The sequence below is a fragment of the Cavia porcellus genome, unplaced genomic scaffold (assembly GCF_034190915.1).
Source record: "Cavia porcellus strain 051 isolate PalLab524CR breed Dunkin Hartley unplaced genomic scaffold, mCavPor4.1 scaffold_12, whole genome shotgun sequence".
Lineage (NCBI taxonomy): Eukaryota > Metazoa > Chordata > Mammalia > Rodentia > Caviidae > Cavia > Cavia porcellus.
The window spans coordinates 65,842,031-65,865,652 of NW_026947495.1; the positions used below are offsets into that span (position 1 = coordinate 65,842,031).

At 38.6% G+C, this 23,622-nt stretch overlaps 1 protein-coding gene across 2 annotated transcripts in view; it reads right to left on the bottom strand.

The window, feature by feature from the left end:
• The window catches only part of Ttn (titin), a 267,085-nt gene extending 247,583 nt beyond the window's left edge, over window positions 1–19,502 (bottom strand). For both annotated transcript variants that reach the window (XM_063259376.1, XM_063259377.1), the window contains exons 1-13: window positions 19,318–19,502; window positions 16,958–17,061; window positions 14,174–14,377; window positions 12,516–12,803; window positions 11,956–12,041; window positions 11,611–11,855; window positions 7,327–7,651; window positions 6,832–6,987; window positions 6,043–6,174; window positions 4,970–5,101; window positions 3,578–3,712; window positions 2,840–2,977; window positions 2,255–2,392 (exon numbers count right to left, since the gene is read on the bottom strand). In XM_063259376.1, the coding sequence (XP_063115446.1) occupies window positions 2,255–2,392; window positions 2,840–2,977; window positions 3,578–3,712; window positions 4,970–5,101; window positions 6,043–6,174; window positions 6,832–6,987; window positions 7,327–7,651; window positions 11,611–11,855; window positions 11,956–12,041; window positions 12,516–12,803; window positions 14,174–14,377; window positions 16,958–17,048 (2,070 nt within the window). In that variant the 5' untranslated portion in view covers window positions 17,049–17,061; window positions 19,318–19,502. The remainder of the gene's footprint in view (window positions 1–2,254; window positions 2,393–2,839; window positions 2,978–3,577; window positions 3,713–4,969; window positions 5,102–6,042; window positions 6,175–6,831; window positions 6,988–7,326; window positions 7,652–11,610; window positions 11,856–11,955; window positions 12,042–12,515; window positions 12,804–14,173; window positions 14,378–16,957; window positions 17,062–19,317) is intronic.
• Window positions 19,503–23,622: the final 4,120 nt, after the last annotated feature.

The following is a 23,622-nucleotide window of genomic DNA, read 5'->3' on the forward strand; positions in this document are numbered from 1 at the left end:
AACAATGCCTTTTAAAAGATGGAACTTGGCTGTTAGTAATCGTGGGCTTCATTCAGCACTGTATTTCCTTCCAGGAAGCCAAAAGTAACCTAATCTACCTTGAAGGACTGCAAATACAAGCTTCATTTCCTACTGCCTTGCAGAAGAATCTATAAAACATACATAAGACTTAAACAGGTTAAATTTGTTCATTTGTTTCTTAGTTCTAAATTATATAAGCAACTTGTTGACTCTAATTTTATAGAGGTTTTAAAATTTTTATCTTGGACAGATAGATACAGTAAATGTTTAAATGTTTAAAAACATGGTTATAGTAAAAGCAGTATTGCTAATAATGATGAGATAAATGTGTTCAAAGTGAGGGAGTGCATTTTGGGCACTGGCAATGCATTTTTACTGTAATAAATCAAGGGGGATTAATGGCAATGTGTTTTTCTACTGTAGTAAATTGTTTTAATTTAAATATTCACCATATATTTGGTCACATCTCATAAAAATGTACGTATCGCTTTGCTTGCAGAGAGATTGCATTGGTGCTATGCTTCATTTACACTTTTCATTCAGCCTGTGACACATGGTAGTCAATGTGTTTTGGCTTTATTTATTTTAACAACAAAATGCAGAGTCAAAGAAATTGTCACTTGACTAAAATTTTGACAACTGAAATGATAAATCTTGTCCTTAATGTAAAACTTACACTAAAGAACCTTAATTATATTAGGAAACATTCCTGTATATTTCTTGAAATAACGTATAGCAAATCCATATAGATTTGATTGGTGGACAACTGCAACTGGAATCCTCTTGTGGCTGTTTTTATTTTTTAATAGAGTCAAATATCCTTAATAGTTTTTGGAACCCAGAAAAACAACAAGGCAAATTAGGAAACCCCCATTCACACCAGCTAAATGTTGAGAATTTAGGAGACACAAAGAAAAGTATTGTTTAATTGGGCTGTTTGCAACCGAAATGCTAACTGTTCTACCGGAGGACTTGGACTGAAGCAATTAAACAGAACACTAGAAACACACTGACTCATGATGGATGGAGAGTTATGAGAGATGAAGCCGTGGTCTTCACCTCCACAGCATGCATTCCCATCTCTTCTTGAAAAAGATGTATTTGTTGCAGCTTAAAAGTAAATCCTTCTCTAATCCTTGGCAGTGTGATTGGTTCAGCAGAATTTGCAGTGTTAACTATTAACTTAGACACGGGCATTTTCTCAGCTTCCATCCTTAGCTAATATTGACAACAAAAATAAGCTAGTGAATTTCTGTGCTTCAAGACCAAAACAAAAATTAATCACTAGGTGTATATTGCATAATGAAATTTCTGTCATCTATTAGGTTTCTGAAAGGCTGATATGTCATTCAATATCAGACCTCGGTAAGAGTTTCAAATTTATCTTAAACTGTGTGTTAGAAAAAAATAAATCAAAGATACTGAGATAGAAACCGACACTGAGGGAAGTAAATACAGGACAAAGGCCACGATGCTAATGTAATCAACAAACTAGTTGCTTACTCTCCAATACTGAGCAATAAGCAAAAAGAATAAACAGACAAATAGCTTAGGTGGAGCAAATTATAGTTATGGAAGGTAGCTTAATTCATGGGAATTTCACAGCTACGAATAGATGCAGCAAGTTTGTCTTGGCTTATGTGTAATTGTTGTGGTTGGATATTTCCTTCTCTGAATTTCAATGTTTCATGTTGCTTTGCTTTAGCTACAACCAACACCATAATTTTCTCAGTTTCTTTTCTCATCTGATACTTACGGGGGGGGAATAGATAAAGTTTCACATGAAGAAAATGATGGGGAATTTACTGAAACAATCACACTTTATAATATCATAGACTGTATTTATGACTTCTTAAAAGACACGTCTTGACAGCAAGTAAGATTCATCACTTATACAACATTTTTTTAAAGTGTTCACGGAGTCTCTTAACATTAGCTTGCATGCAATTTCAGTCATAAACTTCGGGATGGATTTCTAGATGTTATTAACAAAAAGCTTAAAATAATAGTAAAAAGATAAGTGGGGAAAGGAAAAGGTAGTGATATTAACAATAAATATTTTGATTTTTTAGTTTTTAAATGCTAAATCATCTAAAAAATAAATATGGTTAATCATGTATCATACATAAAAAACTGGGAATTGGAATTAATATATTATAATTGAAGTTTTGCACCAATATTGGTATTAATATATTATAGTAGAGGATTTCACACTTGCAATACTAATAATCACCTTTTCATGAATAGCTTGGCTTTGTTCTTGTCTAGCAGCCATTGTTTCTCTAGTTCTGAGAATTGTTTCTTGTTCTTGGGTTTTAGCAGTAGCAACTGCTATTGTAGACAAGGCAGTTTTCTTGGCTTCCTTTCTCATCTGATTATTACAGTAAAATCAAGGTTTAATTTGTGTAGGGCTTCAGACACACGATAGGACCCTTCCCCCCTCTTCATGTGGATGTGAGAGAAAGTTATTCCAGGTTAAATACACAGGAGAAATTAATTTTCACTTGTTTGCATATAACAATTGAGAATCACAAAATTTAGACGTGTTAGCTATTAAAAAATCTCTGTATTGCTTTTAAAAGGCTAAACATCCTAACCTTCATGCAAAACATAATGGTGGATAAAATGAATTGCAAATATTATAGATGGGTGCAAGACAAATGTGCAGAAAAATTAATGGTAATCAGTCATATTTCATCTTTTGTTTTTAGTTACAGATTTAAAAGGGAAAAATACTGATTAATAATTCATGTAGTTAATGCTTTACTAGAAATTAGTTTAAAGATGAAATTTTCACATTTTAAATATTTGTATTCACCTTTTCCTGAGTTATTTGGACTTGCTCTGTTTGGGTTGAGATGCCTTCTCTACTTCTTGGTACTAAATCTTGCTCTTTGATTTTGGGCACGGCAACTATGACTTTAGGTACCACTGTTTTCCTAGTTTCCTTCATTTTCTGGTCATATGGTTAAAAAAGTGAAAAATACTCATTAAAATTCATGAACCTTTACAAAAAGAAGCAACCTAGAAAAGGAGGCAAATTTCTTCTCATTCAAGGACATTTTAATTACACATAAATATATTCTTTGAATTGCTTTGATCATCCATACTGATTCACTGACAAAGGTATGAAAATAATGAGACTAATTTCCAAGAAAAAGTGTGATTAGCCATAAAAGACTAATAAGTGCTATTTCTTTTTCACGTTGTTCTTATTGTAATCTATGGGAAATTCCAATAGAGCCATAAATAGTGCATAATTCTGCTTATTATCAATTGACTTGTCTACTGGAGTCTACTTCAAAGGAAGAAACCAAAGTGGTTTAAACTACCTTGTTAGTAACAATCCAAAGAAAGCCTGACCGTTAATGATAAGAGGTGACAGCAAAAGCCAGATGGGTGTCACAGGCTTGAGATTTGGGGCTAGTTTTCTGAGTGATGAGAAGAGGACAAGGTGAAAAGGTGGTGACAAGGAGGAAGATGCCTGATGAAAATGTAGGTGGCTTGCAAGTGAAGTGAGCTCAGAGTGACTGTCACACCAGCAGGAAGTGATCACCTGTCCATGAGTGAGGTGCATTTGATCTCGAATGACCATTTCTTCCTGAGCACCCAGCACTGTTTCTGCATTTGTGGACTTTGCAGTAGCAACCACCACCATGGATGCAGCAGTTTTCTCCATTTCCTGTATTATCTGGTTTTTAAAGTAAAATCAAGATTTGAATTTCAAAAGGCATACACAAAAAAATGGCAAGATGACTTTGCCACATTTGGAAAAATACAAAAGCCTTACTGACGAGGGAGAAAATATAATATTCCCAGTTTGGGGGCTTACACTTGTGCTTGTGACAAATATTTGTTTCCTGGCAAAATAGGCTTCTTTTCTCCCCACCTGGCCCTCAGTAAATTGTCCTGGGACAGAAAAGGTCTCTAAGACACATTGACACGTTAGGGAATCCTCTGAGTGGCCGCTAATAAGTGACTGGGTAACTCCTGGTTGGCCAAACCTGCCACGGTCCCATGGGGATGAGGCAGTGAGGGTTCCTGTGCCCCTGATTATGGCTGGCGGGGTCCTTCCTTTATTCAAGTTTTTCATTCAGGACTAAGAAATTTCTCAGGTGAAAAAACTGAACCAGCTGCCTCTGGCTGCCAGCTTTCAAAGAAGACAGTGTTCTGGGCCAGACTTATTTTGTTTTGTCTTTTAAATAAGCTTTAAGATCAACATTGGACATGAGGCCAAGAGAGATAAGCACAAGCATCCATCCCCCCAAAAATACCCAGGAAAGAATTTGGAATAAATTCCTTTCTGCTGATACTGTAAGGCTTGACTTCACACATGGAGAGAAGCAGGTTTTCCTGTTGATACATGGCCCTATGGAACAAATTGTCTCTCTCAGTGCTTTTTGGACAGGGATAGAAGGTACTTTCCTATAGAGGCACTGGTGTTCTGTCATGTCTGGAATTGATTCATTTGCCCTTGCTATTTAGTTGGAGTATTTATGGCTAACATGTGTATATATGTGTAGGTGTGTGCATGTGCGTGTATACACACACATACACACACACACACATGAATATATTCATATATATCTTACAGCTGTGTAAAGGAGGCATATTAAATCTAAGTGACCAAGAGCTCAGACAATGTATGAAAAAAACTAGACAGGGGTGACACCTGATTTCCACCTATGTATGTTCTGGACAGTTCACGGGTGTGCCTGAAGCTCTTCCAGTAGAAATCTCCCCAAAACTAATCAACTGAGTGGAAAATAGTGCCCTGAGAATGAAATTCCTATCACAAAGCATTTCAAAATTAGACATGGAGAAACCACAAAAGAAAACATGGGACAAAAACTCCATTTTGAAATTTTGGTTATAAGGTACATGCAGCTAGCTGGAATGTAACATTTGTCAACAATCAAGTAGAAGTTATTTACAAAATCAAACTTACTGTTTCTTGAGTTATTTGCTTTTGTTCTTGTTTTGCAGTAATTTCTCCAGTAATTCTTGTTTCTTGTTCTTTGGCTTTAGTTGCAGAAATTACTACCTTTGGCACAAATGCTTTTTCAGTTTCTTTTCTTATCTGCAATTAGTGATAATAATAATGCCTTATTATTTCCTGATTTCTAATGGAAATAACATAGTACTTATTAAATACAACAAAACAGGAATTTGAAGAAGCAAAATCCCCTTTCTGGAACTATCACTACATAATCTCACGTTCATTAGTATGACAATGCACTTTCTCTGTCTAAACCATAAATTAGGTTGTTGTGAAGAAAAAGTTGGATTCAGCACTGTTATTTTTCAAAAGGATATTTACAATTTTCTTTAAAAAGAATTCCAATTTATACCAACATAATGCTATGATAATTCTGTAATCTAAAAGTAATCTTAGAGAATGGAATATTAGATTGGAAGGCCAAAGAAGTAATTGTATCCAACCCATCTATTTTACACATAAAAAATGCTAGCATAGATAAATTACAATTTGCATTTCCACAACAGTTTCCAAATTTTTCTAAATGCTGTGATGGTTTGGGGTATCAAGACTTCTATCTCTCCCCAAATGTCTTTAAACACTAGTCTGTCTCTTTTTACCTTTTCTGGTCACTTGAATTACTAAGGCGGTGCAAATGTCCTTCTACAGTCAGGAAGCAGTGGCTAAGCACTTACACTAACATGTGTTTAGTGTGCTCTATCACTCTTCCCCTTCCCCTCTCAGCTCTCATTTCTCCTCCTGGTTTTACTTCCCTCTGTCCTAGGACCCAAGTAGGCAATCATAAAGGATGCTGGTGAGACCCCGTGTGTCTTCCTACGGAAGTCCCTCTCATCCAAGCAAGGGGACCATTCAGTGACTCTGAGGGACTTTGGTGTCCAATATGTAGAAAAATACACATGACAGAGCTTTTTACTAGCATGATAATATGTGCCCCACAAATGACACTCTTCATGGTAATGATTATCATCTGTGTTGACGCATGTAACAGCAGCAACGAATGTCAAATCAACAGCCATTTTTACCTGTTCGTGAGTTACGTGCATCTGCTCTTGCTTTGTTTTAATTACTTCTCTGGTTCGTATTTCTTGTTCCTTGGTTTTCTCGGCGGCCACTGCTACCTTAGTTACGGCAGTTTTCTCCGCCTCCTTTCTTACCTGATTTTTACACAGGAAAGGAAGGAAATGCTTTAGCCCATTTTGTATAAAAAGTTACAGTAATATATCAGGATTAAGGCATAAATGTCACACAAGAGAGGATAAGGAGGAAAGCCAGGGCGATTTTAAACTATAATAAAATCTATTCAGATACAAGGGGGGAAATTATGCTGGATTTATAACACTTTTCAGCCATGAATCAAATGTCACGTTTGTTTTGAGGAATGTAAAAATGAAGGTCCTTCGGGAAAGCTTAGAGAAATCGAAGCTGCCCTGAAATAGTGGTTGCCACGCTTGGCTCACAGAGTAACTGAGCTCCAGATTTGACTGGTCTCTATTTTAGCTCACTCTTTTCTGCTTTGCCTGCCTTAAACTTGAGGGCCTTGATCCCCTGAATACCAAGGTTTTATTTCACTTGCCTTGCAGATTTCACCCGCCAGTACTTCTCTTGGCCTGCTGTGACCTTGTGACATTAACAGCTTGAGCTCCTTTGGAATCTCAGGGGACCTCTGTCTCAGAAAGTTCTAAAGCCTGAGTCACGGTGGGATCCGTGCAGGTTCAGAATGATGTGACAATGTCTGTCATGGGACTTGGGCCCGCCGGCCTCCGGGTAGTGGGTGGTGTTAGAGCCAGAGGCCGTGGCTCCGGGGTGCCTACCTGGTCTTGAGCAGGTTGGACTCGCACAGCAGTCGTGGCGGTTGTCCTCTGAGCAGTCTGCTCTACAGCACTGATCACTGGTTGTCTCACTCTGGCCAGATCAACAGCAGCCACAACAGTTGCAACAGCTGCGCTCTTGTCCGCCTCCTGTTTCACCTGGATTGGAAACAAACGTGCAGCATTTTTTAAAATGGTGTGCTTGGTAGAAAATGTGAATGCACAGTGGAAATGGGGCTACTTAGCATAAAATATACACAAACTTCCATCACCCCCAAGAGCTGTCAGGTCTGTGTTATTCAAGCCCATGTTTAAGGAAACCTCACAGATTAGAGCATTTGTCCCAAATAAAAATGCTTTACAATGCATGATAACAAAATTTGGTCTTCATTTTCTGATATCTTTTTTTAAATGTACTTATGCATTTTCCTGCCTGCTTAAATCAGGTCAGAGAAGCCAGCAGGTGAAACAGGACACACGAAGCAGTCCTGAGCGTACCTCCTTAGCACCAGTGGTGACGGCTCCTGCCGCGAAGGAGGCGCTGGCTGCCACGCTGGCAGCAGCCCCTGCAGCCCCACTGATGGTCACTTGCTCCTGGACGCCGTATCTCCCTTCCCACCGCTCTTCTCTCCTGATCTGGGTAGAGCTGCTCACTGTGGTCTCCCTCATCTCAGCCTCGGTGGAGGAGGCCACGTAGCCCTCTTGCTTCCACGGGGGAGGCACCTCGGGGCCTGCGGCCGGGGTGGGCGTCTTACGGACGAGTAGCGGTGACTTAACAGATCTGATGGGGGACGTGGAGATTCTCCCCGCTGGAGACACAGACCTGAAAAGCAACGCCAGAGGTCAGAGCGCCAAGGCAAGGGACTCCAGAAGGAGTAGTCAGATTCGGACCACAGGGTAAAAATTGGAAAGAGTTTTAAAGCAGAGTTTTACCTATTCAGAGAGTAAGCAATGTATTGAAAGTAATTTGTTTTGAAATCTCTATAAGCCTTATGCTTATCTGCTGTAGCCTCGTAAGGGAATCAGACTCAATTCTTAGTAAGCTGAAGAATTTTGTTCTGTCTCACCTTCCTTGCAATAATAACAATAAAAAGAGATCAAGACTGAGGAAGATGACTTCTTAATATACAGACAACCGAAGGACATATCAAACCCAGTAATCACCTTTGCTCTCCTCTATTCCCAGTTCTGGTTGGAGGTGGGTAGATGTAGGTGGGTGTTAAATGGAGGAAGGTTTCTGTAATCAAAAGATGTGTGCCACTATAGGCTAAACAACGTAAACATTTTCCCCTCCTTTTTGCTTCCTTGCTGCAAGATTTTCCCAAGTCTTTGTAACAGAAAATGCCCCCCCCCCCAGTGCCCAGGTAATAGTTCCCGTTACTGCTGTCTCCTAGAAACAGCTGATCACTGTGATGCACACTGTAAGAAACAATCAAAAGCAGCCAACTACTCTGTTTCTTTGCTTGCAGCCCCATGAAAACCTCTCTCCCTGGGCCTTTGAGGCCTGCTATTTTGAGAATAATTCCAATTAGTGTCCATCAATGTAAAATAAATCTGCCTCCAAATCCTGGGTGTTGTTTATGTGTTTCTGCTAGTAGTGCACCTTCACTGTGTGTGTCTTACGAATTTCCAGTCTAGCAGGAAGTTGTCTTGCTGAGTTTTTTGCAGTATCCTTTTAGGCGTAGCCAGTGCAGTGCATTTTGAAATTGCTTATTTATTTAGTTAGTTAGTTATTTTTATTTATTGAGACAGGGTCTCGCTATGTACTTCAGGCTGGCCTTGGAGTCCCTATGTAGCCCAGGCTGGTCTTGAACTCACTATAAATCTCCTGCCTCAGCCTCTTGAGTGCTGAGATTACAGGCATGTGTGCTACCATGTCGGACAACTGCTACTTTAGTCAAAGTGTTTGTGGGTTGCTCTTTTTTTCTGTATTTCTATTCACCCTCATATTACACTAACGACTTCCTTAAAATAACCTTAATTTATGATGGGAATCGGCTAATTTGAAGCTTAATAATTTTGTGTTTTTTTATTATTGAACTGACAAAGTAGTTTCTTACAAGATAGTTTCTGTTAATATTTTAGGTGTCTGAAAGGTTAAAATAGCATTAGTTTAAGAATATGAGGGCCAAATTCTGGCACTGATTGAGCAAAAAAGGCAATTTCTGATTAATAATAATAATTCTGGAAACTGGTCAACTACTGTATTTTCAGATAAATTTTCCAAAACTAATTTTTAACCAATATGATTTGTTACATTTCCCCCTCTAGGTGGCAGTATTGACTCATCATTGCATTTTGTGAATCCTGCACATAGAAAGGCATTTATAAATGTGTTCTGGCTCTGTACAGGATATTTGGTTTCTACTGAACATAAATGAAACAATTATGCTAATTAACCTCAAAGTATGGCTGATATCTGTTCTAAATTACAAAGCAACTTAACAGCAACATTACAACTAACCAGTTTCATGAAGAAAGGTTTAATCATTTTCTTTAAGGGCTTTTTTGGGAGGAGAGGTAAAAATCAATTTACATTTTATAAATGAAGTTATAATCAAACTAAAAGGAGGTCTAAGGGACCATGCTTCTATTCTGAAAATGACTGCATTTGAAATATAACAAAAACCAGGTAGGAATAATAGAGGACCTATGCCAATTGCAGACAAGTAGAAAGACATGCACTTCTGAGTTTCAACTTCTGCTGCATTCACGCTGTTCTAACCAAAGTGGATCTAATTCAGAAAGAGTTCAAGACATGATTAGCATGACAGGAGTGATTAGCAGCAGGCCCCAGGTAAGCCCATAGCTGTGAAAATCAATGTAATTTGAGTCATTATAGGAAAGTGCTTATTTCTCCACTTACAATAAAAAATAATCACCCAGTCACAGCTAGATGCAATGTACCTTGTTCAGTGAAAAATGTTTACTCTACTGTGCAACAAAAATCCAGATTAAAACGCAAGACATTTAGGGACTAGTTTATCTGGGATAACCATTATTTTCTACATAAATTGGTATTTTTATTTTCTAATTATTTTAAAGAAAATTTGAGGGATGAGGTAATTGGAGTGGTTACTTTCAGAGTACTAAGATGGTCAAAACCTTGCATGGGATCATGGAAACTCTGATATTCTAAATGGCCCTTAGACTTGAGTTTAAAATATACTAAGGCTGTTATCATCCCAGAAATCCCATCTGGCCTTTGCTATGATTTCATAGTATGCAAACTTAGAGACGGCCTGAAACTGAACACTTTTTTTATTTGCTTGCTAGATATATTTTAAAAACTGAGTTTTTCAGGGCTTCATAGTAGTGGTTGCCAATATCTTTAATTTTTTTAAGTGGATAAAAGAAAGATTGGGAAGTAGCATTTTTTTCATATGTTTAACAGATATTTAAACAGATATTGCTTCTTGTTTGCATCTTTTCTCACTTTCCCCCTATTTGTGTTGAATGTTTTTCCTTTGAAAATTTATCTGTGCAACCTTTTAGTGCATTTGGCATATTAGTTCTTCATCATCGGTGCTGTTCACATTCTCTATAGGTTTGCTTGCGTTTTGTTCCTGAGACCTCACCTAGCATAAACATAAACAGTTGTGGACTGTTTCTAGGCTGCTGATGTTTCTGCCATACCCACCGTATGTTTGCTTGTTTTTGAAACAGGGTCTCACTGTGTAGTGCAGGTTAACCTTGAACTTACGTAGGTAGCCCAGACTGCCCTGAAACTCATAGGGATCCTCTTGACTCAGCTTCCTGAGAGCTGGGATTACAGGCATGTGCCACCATGTCTGGATGTCAATGTATGCTTACTATAAAGTGTTTTTTGGTAGTGACAATCTCATTTCTTGTGGGAAAGGCATCTCTACATTTTTTTTCATAAAAGCATCATTTGACTTTGCTTTTTCCATTTTTATTTTTATGCTATCAAACCTATAAATCCATTTTTAAAGGTTTTTCCCCTACAAATATTTTCTTAAATTTTCTCTTTTTAAGTTCTTTAATTAACACTTTAATCAAGCTAGGATTTATTGAGTAAATGACATGAGATAAAGGCTTATGCCTGTTCCCTTCCAGGTGGATAACTAATTGGGCCAGCATGCCTTATCACCTAAAATGTCCTCTCCTTCCCTCTGAATTAAAAAGTTATTCTGATTAAAAATAAATTCCCTACATACTTAAATGTATTTCTAGGCTCTGTGTTCTGTTTTATCTAGAAGTAGTTTCTTCGCTACATTTTTTTTTTAGTGCTGGGGTTGAGTACAGGGCTTCATGTGTTCCACGTAAGTGCTTTACCCCTGAGCAGATTCCCCAGTCTACAGTCCTGTTTGGATTCCAGGAACCGCACAATAAATATGAGTACTTTTCAGGTCAACTATCTTATTATTTTGCTTTTAATTTTTTTTCTTAGCAGAGGAACTTTGTCTACACTTTTAATTCCATTTAAATCAATCAAGAAACATTTTTGCTTATGCAAATGTACATTTTTTAGTTCCTCATATTAAAAGCCTCACCATGATAAAGTAGACCCTAACGTTTGAGACCTGTGTGGATAATTTGTACTTGATTATACAATTTCTGAGCCCAGATGAAACAAGCTCACCATCTAAAATTTCTGCATATTCACTAAGTATAGAGATCCATTTTGTTTATAGTGAGGACTTGGTGAAAATCGTTTTCAGTAATTTCTCGGTTGACATCCTCAGCCCATGCTGTATTTTTGATCGCATGGAACTTGATTTTAAAATGCCTAAGAATGCAATCTCTTTCAGAGCAGCTTACCTGACAGGAGAGGGGGTCGGGGCCCGCACGTGTCTGACCGGGGAAGGGGAGTGTCTTATGGGCGATGGGGACTGTTGTCGGGCCAGCTGTGCTTTGGCAGCGATGGATGGTGGTGTTGGAGACCTCGACTTGGGTTTCGGGGGTATCCTGGGAGGCGTTTTGTGTGGCAGCTGCTGGCCAGTGGCACCGTCTATGACCATTTCAACTGTTGCAATTGATCTGGCATCAAAGTGGGCTTCAATTTTCTGCAAAAAATAAATAAAATAAAATGAAGCCCAGGTTGAGAAGGAATAGTTGGGAAAACAATCCTCCTACAGGCTGGAAAACAGTAGTGTGGAAAAATACCTTTTCGATTCTGGTTTGTCTTGTTTCCGAAATCTGAGCAGTCGAAACAATTGTCTTTGTCTTTTTTGCGGGTACTACTTCTTCACCTGCAGAAAGAAAGAGGTGATTATTCTAGGAGAAACATGACCCGTTCTAAAAGAGATCCTTTCCATGGTGACGAAAAAGTCAACAGAATTATCAGTATCTCAATAGGAAAAGTGCAGAACGTTTTGGACTCTGTAAGTCAGATTTGAAAATAGAAAATAATTGTTACTAGGTTCAAGTTTACTGAGATCATTTTTTTAAAAATCCATTATTTGTCAACCATTTAAAAATGTGCATAGTTTAACTCAAATATTTTCCAGTTTTTTATAATAAGGTTAATGACTATAGCTTGCTTTACTACTGAGCTCCTGCCTAAAATCTCCACATTCTTTTGGGAAAGTTGAAAAGGCAGATTTGACTTCAGCTCACAGCATTCCTAGGGAGTGAAGGGAGGCAGGGGAACCCCTGTCCTCCCCTACCCTGGTGCTGGATCAACCCTGTCTTCTTGTCCCAATTCCTCAGCCTCCAGCTCATACCTTGAACCAGCAATTCGGCGGTCGAAGTAGCTCTTCCCACGCTATTGGTAGCATTTACTGAGTAGGTTCCAGAGTCTTCGGGGTATGCTTCAGCAATCAGTAAGCTGTAGAGGTCGCCTTCTTGTGAAATTTGAAAATCAAGGGAGCTCTGGATTTCGGCTCCGTCCCGATAGAACTTCACCACAGGTGTAGGGATCCCAGTCACTCTCACTTGGAGTCTCACTTGGCTCCCCAGACTCACTGTCATGCTCTGCAGTCGTTGAGTGAAATTAGGTGGTGCTGTCTCCGCTGCAGGGGGCAGAGAAGAAAATCAGGCCCAGTGTCCAGCATCTTACCCATTGAGGTATTTTAAAACAGTCACAGCTCCAAGTCTAAAACCGGGCAATGACTCCCCAAGTCGGCATCTTTGATTGTCCTTGAACCCATTTACTCAACAAAGGACAGCAAGAAAGAAGCCAGGAGAGCGTGGAAAACTATCACATAACATAATTTTTATTTTTCTTACTGCATTTTGCTTAGTGGTGATAGACTACCACATTTTTTTCTTTGAACAATCAGCCAAGATCTTTTTACTTCTAGAGGATTTTTCTGGCATTTACCTTTGCGCAATTTTGCACACTCCTATAAACTGTGTTAAAATGAACTCTAGTGGTTGATGGAATGGGTATACCTGTGACTTACAGAATCATTAAGTTCTAATTTAATTTTAAAAACTTAATTTCCAATTTGATCGGTATTCAAATAACTCAAATATTTACTTCCATTAAATATGTTAATCACAATCATGACATGATTTCATGTTAATTATGCTATAGAAAGCATTTTTAAGGTTATAGTAATGGAAATTTTTAATAAACTGAATATGAAGAGTAAATAGAATTAACTTTGATATGGTCTTGAGTAAGACGTAGTAACAGATGCTGCCAGCCCTGTGTCTTTTCCATTTTTGAATTTTCTGGGTACATGCTAAAACTCACACCTAGTATTTTCTTGTGTGTTTTTTGTTTAGGTTAATTATGGCCCTATGACTGGGCTGAAGGAACGTGTTACTAGATAAACAAATACAACATTATGTACTTCATGCAAGACACTATTGTGTAAGGTGTAAAGTAATTCATGTTTTGGATATTGCCTGTCTCATCACACAGGAAAGGGTGGAGGGAAAAACAAGAAGCCACTAAGATGGGTGACAATGTTTCTGGGGAGCTGGTGACAGGTATTTGAACAATAAGCGTTTGCTTTTTCTGCGCATGTTCCCCGTATACTCTATTAGTAGTTGCTTAAGTGACTACTCTGCAGACCACTTGTGTTAGAATTATTTAGATGCTTCTTAAAGTAAGGATTCCTGGAATAGCTTATATTCCTTAAGAAGCTGATGAGAAGGCTCCAAACCTATTTGCTGAGAAACATAATTTTTAATATTTCCCTAACATGTTTTTGAGCGTTCAGCATGTGTACAAAGACACCGATTCTAAGCTACTTTTTTACTGTATTTTTGAGAAGAAAATTAAATTCCACAAGGCAGACACTTTTATTATAAATTCAGCCTCCATGGGCCATTATCTAGGTTGGGTATTGTATCTCCTCACACTCAGCACCCTCTGCTCTCTTTCCCAGGTGCTGAGCAGCCCAGGACAGGCAAGTCCCTATCAGCTCACCTGTCACGAGAAGCTCAGCAGTACTAGTCGCTTGTCCAGATCCATTGGTGGCTCTCAGGGAGTATCGTCCACTGTTGGCTTTAGTCACGGCGGGGATCGTCAGTCTAGCGCGGCCATCGCTAAAGGAGATCTGCACGCCGGGCAGAGTGGAAGTAGAAATCACCTGGCCATCCCGAAACCAGCTCACCTCAGGAACTGGGAAACCTGCGGACCAAACACAGCGCATTTTTATGTGTAGCTAGGCACTGCACAGTGGTCGGGCTCTGCCCCATTGCATTTACCGCCTTGTCCTACTCCAAAGCCATCTAAAACAATGCCATTTAGCTATCATGACCGTTGTGTGATAGAAGTATAAACTTACAGGTCACAAGGCAGGCCCAGTGGTTTAAAGTGAGGCCAGTGCCATCACTTTACAAAGGAGGAGACGGAGGCCCCGAGAGACATGATTTTCCGGGGTCCCTCAGCCAGCAGTGGCACACAGCTAGAATCTCCATGTCCTGCCCTCCTGTCCAGGGCTTTTTCAGATGCAATTTAAAAGACATCGTTAAATCATGAAAAGGATTAACAAAAGCAAAGAGCCAAGGAAGCTTTGAATGAAAAATGACAAGTGTCTTCTTCAAAAACAAAACAAGGGACAAAAACAGCAAAGGGCTCTAACTATACTGCTGGAAGAAGACAAGAGGGCCGGCTACTCTTTTCCACTGTAGCCTCAGAGACAGTCGTCGTGAGTGCTCCTGCTTTAAAACGTGCCTGCTGTAAATTACCATAATGTGCAGAGGCAGTTTCTCATGTGAACGACTGAGCAAAAAGCTGGTCTTCCAGACAACATGTAGAGCTGGAGTTGCAGGGAGAAAAGCCAGGTTCTCCTCACCTATTGTACACTGTATAGTAAGGAGCTATAGGTTCATGGTTTGACCTGTTTAGCATATCAAAGAATTGAAGGAAAAAAGTGAAAATAGAGCTTCTACACATAGGATGGGAACCAAGAGTTGGAGAGAGCAGGGAGGGAAGGGAAGAGTTAGGGGACAAAAAAATTAAAAACTAAATAAGTAAACCAATTAAAATGTGCATGTACCATCGCTCCATGGTAAATGTAATCACTGGGTATTATAAACATGCTAATAAAAGAAGCTCCCTGTGTAAGGCAACTTCATAGAATGGTTGACTTTGCATTTGGCACTTGTGAGTGCTGGAGATCTATCTCCTGGAGACAAAAGTTCACTTTGTTATCCTAACACTGAGAGCTAACCTCTCACCGTGGTTGAGCTCATAGTCCATTAGACCAATTTGTCAGTATGAAATATTTTCAGTGGTATATTTCTAACCACTCATTTTAAAATTTTTATTAGTATATATTCACAGTACTTAATGATTGCTATCACGGTGGGGAGCCAGTGCATGCACAGGACAGTCTTAACTCTTTTCTTGTCCCTTTTTCCTCCTTACTCTTCCCCTCTTCCTTCATTTCTTCACCCCCTTCCCTTTTTCAAAAGAGCTGTCTCTCTGTTTTCTATTATTTTTTATTTATGTTTTGGATTTCTCATGCAATACTTATGCTTATGTGTTTGGTTTATTTCACTTGACATTGTGGTTTCTATTTTTCTACAAATGTCTCAGGCTCTAAGAACTTATCAGAAGCTATGGAAAAGCTAGATTTCACTACTCCATAAGGAGGCAAGTTCCCACTGATGCTATGTGTGCTCTGCTTAGTTTAGAAGTCACCAGACATTCCCAGATAAGTAAGTAAATTGGAATTTAATAAGAATTCATCAAATAAAAGGAAAACTAAATTGATCTCCATGTAAGAGAAACTGAATGACTGCATAGCATTTGTGCAAAAATGTCAAAAATGTGTTATGAATGAGATTGGTGTATAAGATAGAAGAGAGGAAATAAAAGAGAAATCTTTTTAAATATCTTTATTATAAGTCATACAACTAAAAATCAAAGACCGACAGTGTACCATGGAGATGTACTGAGCTAAGGATCAAACAAAATTTTCAATTAATCCATATATTACATGGGTGATTATTATACTACAGAAAGAGACAGTACTGATTAAATATGTTTGAAATTATTTACAATGTAGCTCATACACTCATTTTTTTCACAGGATGATAGGTCCCACAAATCCTATATTTTCTGGGATAATCTCTAAATTGAATATGGAAAAGAAAACAGAGGCACAAAAGAAACATGAATATTTTAAATAACACCTATTGAAAACATTTGTTTCTGTTTAATGTAAAAACCAGAATGGAATGTAATATGTCTTGCTGTCATTTCAAAATGATTAAAAAGTAACAATAAAGATTAAAACTAAAAGAGTAAAGCAACCAGGACTGAGCCCATCACTGAAGAGCTTTGCCTTTGAGGCAGGTTGGGTGCAGTGTTAATTGCATATAAAAGAACTGAAGCACAGGTGCCTGAGCAGTAGCAGTCACTGTGCAGTGACTCTATAGCTGCCACCTCCTAAGGTGGAGGTCTTGACTACCTGTTTGGGTCTGCAGCAGGGTCCGAATTAGAATGCCCAGTGTGGTTCTACTCAGTTGCTGGATTCTGACAGTGGTTTTAATCTAATGCTAATTATTTTTGCTTTGTGGAATTATAGATATGAATAAAACATTACACTGTCAGACTTTGTCAGTACTGTGTGAATTGTAGATCTTTACAATGACCGGAAGTGAAAACAGAGCCGAACTTTGATGTCAAGTCCTGTAGCACTGTTCCCTTACTGGAGGACAGGCGAAGAAAACAAACAAAAGCAAGAACATGCGGGCTTACCACTAATGTGAGCCTCAAAGGTTGCGGCACTACCCTCCAGTACCACAACACTTTGTAACGGCTGCGTAAACGTCGGTGCTTGGGTAGTCATCTTTTTAGGCACTCTGCAAAAGAAGAGAAAACAAATGATGTACAGCCAATGGCCACTCTGGAGCTGCTGCTTTGTGGATGGCAGAGATGCATGTTGCTCCACGTGGATTGCTCCACTGGTCATCTGTGGCCTAGAGTAATGGACAACCCTTTCCTTTGGTTGCCTAGATTTGAACAGTTGACCTGTGCGCTGGCTTGAAGTCTAACACAAATGGCACATTGAAGGAGAGATAGGAAACAAAACAACAACAAAAACCCTAGCTAAATAAAGCCAGGAGTGAATCCTACTGGTCAAAATAGAAACGTCATGTTTTACAGTATTGAAAATCAGATTGAGAGCTGAACAAGGGAAAGCTGGAATAATTTGGTGTAGTGAAGAGTAATTAAAGAGACAAGATGTGACAAATCTAAAATGAACATCTGTATTGGCTTTATGTGCAAGAGACGGTTAAATATTCTTTTCCCCCAATGGCTTCATTCATTGTATCTATCTATCTATCTATCTATCTATCTATCTATCTATCTATCTATATATATAAATGTGGTACCATTTCAGGTATTATCTGATACTTAAAATAGTCACCAAAGTAAAAATTCAGACTTAGTAATTACTTTCTTCACTTGAAGAGCTTCAGCAAGCCTTATAAAATATGCAAACTTTTTGTAGATAGTGTGGGGTGCTTTTTATTTCTTAATACTTCTTCATACTGTAATTGTGCAATGAATGTTGCTACTGCTGTAATAGATATTTAGAAAAAAATTATATTTAAAGGACAGAACAAAACTTATTATAGATCTGAAAGAAAAATGCTGGATTGGGTTCTTAGCATGGAATAATGGGCAAACTCAGAATAATGGGAAGCTGGGGGGAAGCGTAGATGAAGTTAAAAGACCCATGCTTTTATAAAGTAAAGTATTAATATCAAAGAAATGAATTTTTCAAGTGGAATTAAGTACTTTGACTATCAGTTTCAGTGATTATGTGAAAAAATTGTCTGAAGCATAAATACCTAATTATTCAACTTGACTATTCCAGCATTCTGAAATAAATAAGTAATTTCTGAATTGCCAATTAGGCAATTTCTGAATTGTCAATCGCTTATTATTTTTCATAGGATTCTTTGTTTGCTAAAACTTTATGGAGCGATGAATGATCTTCATAATGATAAGGCTGTACCTTATTATTGTAACTTTTTACTTAGAAAAAAAATAAAACCAGCATTTTCTGAGATGAAATTCTTATTTGGAAAACTCAGCTAATGTCCAAAAGTTTATCATGAAACTTCCTTCAAGACCTTTTTTTGTAGCATATTGCCTAGAGTACGAACAAATTTTTGTGTCTAACTTTTGCCCGTTTCTCTAACCGAGTGATTCTTCTAAAAACATCGGTCTTAGGTAAATAATGCACCAATATATATCTAGATATTAACAGATGTTGTTTTATTTGTAATGTAATTCCAGGAAGACAGAAAACCAAAGTGAAAAGTCCCTAAACATTGTTTCTTACCGTTGGTAGCATTAACATTTATCCCCTCATAGAATCCAGTTCTGAGTTGAAATTAAATGCATAATGAAGCTGAGAATATTTTAGAAAACAATTATGCAACCTTATTCAGAATTTCAAAAATGCTGCAGTTAACTGGCCTAAATTGGTTTTATCTTCCTTTCGTCCAGGTGCATTTTGATGCTTTAGCACTTGCTTTTCTGAGGGCTTTGTCTCATTAGGGCTGGAGGTATGCATCTAAAATGTCATGCTCCCAAAATAAACTCCCCAGCTCTGACTGACAGCACGCAAGTGTTGTGTCACTGCCCTGCAACTGATACCTCAGCACTTGATTCCCTTAAAAAGCCATCGGGGTGTAGCTGATACCACATGCATTCTATCAGAGCTATTCTTGGTGTGCCTCACTTTATCACTGAGTTTATAACCTTGAACATTCTGAGCAGACACAAAGAGTCCATAAAAGAAGCAAACATTTCAGACCCAAACTCTTAGAATCCCAAGTGCACTTAAGCAATTTGAAATAGTGAGTGTGCTGATATACTAAAGCACTCCATTTAAAAAAAAGAAACAAAGAAAAAGAAAACTCATACATTTTAGAACAGAATTTAACAAGTAGATTAAGTAGATTCTAATAAGGGTCAGCGCCAGCAACAAGTCGTTACAGAAACACTTCACCATGGGCGTTTAGCACACCCAAGAGCCACCGGGGAACTGGAAGTCAGTAAGAAGGGGACTCTGCTATTAAAAAGCAAAAGCTGCTGCTCACCTGATCACTCAAGAGCGCCTAAAAAGGATGGGACTAAGCCCAAGGTTGCTTCTGAAACGACGTCCTATGTAGAGTTGGTTTTTCCGACCATCTCAGACATGAATCGGTGAGCCTCTAAACCTTCTATGCAATCCCTACACCCGAGGCGAGGTGGGAATGCACGACTGCTCCAGAGCCAGGGCCTGGCCTGTCCTTTTATCCTGTGGATCTGCTGACAGCCCCACAGCTTGCCGCAGGCCCCGGTGATTGGCTGTCCTGGGAAAGCATGCCGGGAGAGGACCTATTTGGGAGCATCACATAGCACCTGTTCCTCTGATTGGCAGTGCTAAATTTAGTCTCTCCAAAGAGGCTTTACCAAGGATTCGGAACCGTACTTAAAATGCTCATGGTGAGTCTTAGAGCAGAGCATTTGTTGTCAACGTTAAAAATCTCTCCACACTGGTCTGCAGTGAAGATGGGAAGGACACAACTGAGGGCAGGGTCATGAAACAGCCCAGATGTGAGGGTTCGGCCTTGGGAGTCCGGACCACTCCTGTTCCCTGCCTCCCAAATGGGCAGCCAAATGGAGCTGTCAATCACGACAACCTCTGAGGAGATTTGCCTCATGCATCATGCTTCATCTTCTCCGAAGAATCTGTGGTTTTAAATGCTAGCATTGGAGAGGGCTCTTTTGAACACTGCATTCTCCAGAACTTGTATTTTGGGAACAGTTAAACTATTGTGAATGAGTTAAGTTTTCAGCCCAGTAAGAATTAATGTCAAAAAGCCAAATCTGAACTCAGCTTAATTGATACAGGATGGTGATTTTACTTTTGTCTGATTTTATTTTTGTCCAGTATTACTATTTACAATTATGTGTGCATTGTTCCTTAATGAAGAGTCAGGTCTTATGTTTAAATCGACCACAGGGTTCTCTTACTGGCATATGAAACCTGCTCTTCTAATCTCAGGAGTTTGCTGCTACTAATGGGAAGTGGTTAGGGGATGATATAGGTGCTATTTTAGGACTGAATTTAATTTCAAGCAAGAGATACTTCAAATGCAAAAGAATGTTCCAAGAGATCTTTATAATGGCTCATCTGAGAGATCTGTGAAACTTTAGAGGGAGGAATATCATCTTGTTGACAATGGAAAATATTATCAACAAAACAGCAGAAAATTTTAAACTTTAAGTGAAATTTGCCTGTAATAAAAATATTCCTCCTTATGAAATAAGTTGGCTTTGCATTACTTCTTTTTTAAATGCTACACCACTTTGTATTTTGATTTTTTAATTGAATTCATTGGTTTTACCTATTTATTTTGTTTTGTTGCCAGGGACTGAACTCATCACCTTGTGCTTACCAGGCAGGTGCTTGTGCCACTGAGCTAAATCCTCAGCTTGCATTATTTTTCAACTTCTTCAGTATTTTATACCTCCCAGTTATCTATATAGTGGTTAATTCATTAACATTTAAGAGTTTAAATTTACCAGCAACTGATTCAGTGCAGTTGTATCTGCAAGCTCCCATCAGATACTTATTATTTGCTCTCTGTATTAGTGGTACCCCCCCATAAACTGTATCTACCATACTGCCGTATCATTACTTTATTGAGAAATTACTATTTTTATGTTACATGCTTTGAAAATTACTACCAATGGCAGACTCAACGTCAAGGTAAACTGTCAACCGTAAGACAAAGTGAGATCAGAAATGTGTGATCTCTCTGTTTTGTTCGCTTGCTTTTAGGGTAGTAGGGATTGAATCCGGGTTTTTTACACTAAGCTCCATTTCCAGCCCTTTTAATATTTTTTTTTTTTTCATTTTGAGACAAGGTCTTACTAAGTTGCTCCATTTCCCAAACTGACCTTGAATTTGCAATCCTCCTGCCTCACCTCCCACAGTACTGGGATTAAAAGAGTGTATCACCACACCAGACCATATATGATCCATATTGTTTAAAATTGGGGTTAACAATTTTAAATAGCTGTCTATTTCAAAAGAGTTTGTGTAAGTTGCTGTATGTAGATGCATTTGTAGACTAATTTGACTTAATGTTGTGAAGCGTGTTAATGTCATGTTAGATTTGTTGGAACCAGTGTCACACTGGAGTGATTTTATGGGAATGGGAAGGGATAAGCAAACAGAATCCTGAAGCATGGGTCACATTCACAGTGACTCAACACAATTCAGGGAGTGCAAAACTCAACAAGATGGAACCTCTTATAAACACATGTCACTATTTTTAGACTTTTCTAGACCTTTCAGTGTTGTCAATATCCTTGTCTTTTGGCATTTACATTTTTACATGACATTCAGAGTTAAGAAAAAGAAGAAGGAAGAGGAAAAAGAAAGAGACTAAACAGGAAGGGACAGTAAATATTAATACACAGATCTGAAAAGAGGACTCATTAATGGATTAGTGAACAGTAATATACACTTGGTATCATGGTAAGCTCTAGTTATAAAGTTAAATATGCCATAATTGGAATCTAGTTGTCTAGCCCAGTAGAAACGAGATACTATTCAAATTTGTAGAGTTTGCTGATCCAGTGAGATCTCTACTTACTACCCTGACAGTGAGGAGGAGTCACACAGATGATCCCAAACAGCTGATAATTCACATTAATGCCTACTTAGCTTTGGAATGCTTGGCATGATTCTCTCTTCGAGCTTTATTCTCAGTGCAGCTCAGCAGACATTTATTAAGCATATGCTCAGTGCTGGACACTGTACTACATTATAGATTCAATCCTTGTTTACAGCTCAACAAACAGGGAGTGGAAATTTTGTGCCAGGCGTTGTGCTGGATGATGACCGGACAGACCCAGAGAAGACAGTCACATTTGTCATGCTCTTGGGATCAGGGTCTACGTAAACTCCTAATAACTTCTCACTTATCTGCAGCTGAGATCTCAACTGCAGAAGTTGGATGATCCTTCCTCCGTTGTTGCTGAGATCTGACTTTGTTTACCCGGCCTAGAACTGTTAACCAAAATCAAGACTTATGGGAGATATTTGAGAAATGCGTAAAGATTTTGAAAAGTAAAGTGAGAGTACTTCCTGAGAGAAAAGACCAAAACAAACATCTCTTCATTAAATGTGAATGTCCCTACTGGGTTAAATACCATTTAGATGCTGGGATTATAACAATGTACAAAAGAGACAAACATTTCTGCCCTCTAGAAGCTGATATTTTTGTAAGCACAGTAGCATCTATTCAAGTAACATCTGCAGAGTCTCATAAAATATTTCAAAGCTGAAGGATGGGATCATTGAAGAGCTATTTTCACCGAAGCAAACAAAACAAAAAACAATTTAGGAAGCGCACAGGAAAGAAGGTGCTGAACTAAACAACTTGTGGCCCTCTGTGCCCCTCTGTGCCCCTTGAGTTATGAAGGCAAAGCCGCAGGGGAGCATGGGAGACAAACTGCTGCTTAAAATTTGGAAGACTTAAAAAGAAACTTAGACTTTTTGTCCCCCTTCTTTCTATATCTAGTTATAACTGCTTTAGTAGCAAGGTCAAATTAATTGACTTCCACAACGACTTGCAGGTTAGTTAATGGTCACTAACATATTTAATGCCACATTAAAGACAAAAAGATTATTTTAAGCATGTATGGTGCGTTTACCAAAATATGAAAAGATTAATGGTTAGTCTGGAATTTCTCAGGGGCACAATGAATTTTGTTTTAACCCTAACTGGCCCTTAGGCAACTCACTGGAGTCTTTGTCTCAGATCTGTCCCTGTGCACTGGGGATTATAATATCCACTTCAAAGAGCTCTCAGGAAAATTCAGTAACAAAGTGGATGCGACAATGCCAGGAGAGTAAATACTTGGTGAGCATTTTGGTTTTTTGCTGCCATCAAGAATGGCAGAAAGAAAATAATTTCTGTGCTTGGAAACTGACTTAATGAACTATCTAGCTGACTGAATACCCAGGGCCATATTTGTAAGAAATCTTTGAGAAGTCCAAAGGTTAGTGATCTAATAGAAACACAGCATGTCCTTCTCTGAGGACATCAGAAGGTGACATGACATTTATATGTGGATTAGAGCAAAGCCCAGTAAGTCTGGAATATTAAGTAAGAAATGAACTGGATTTCTGGGAGCCTGGAACAGGAAATCATAAAACAGATCAGATCCAACCGTCAGCTGATTCTTACTGGAGTTAATATTGCTGTCAAATAATAATCTTGCACACGAAGGAGGCGTACAAACTCATTTTATCCAGCAGGCGCAGCCGGCAGCAACAACTGGGGTAAGAGCTCGCTAGGGCCAAAAAAAGGGGGTTTGGAAGCAGAGTATAAATTTTGGTCTGA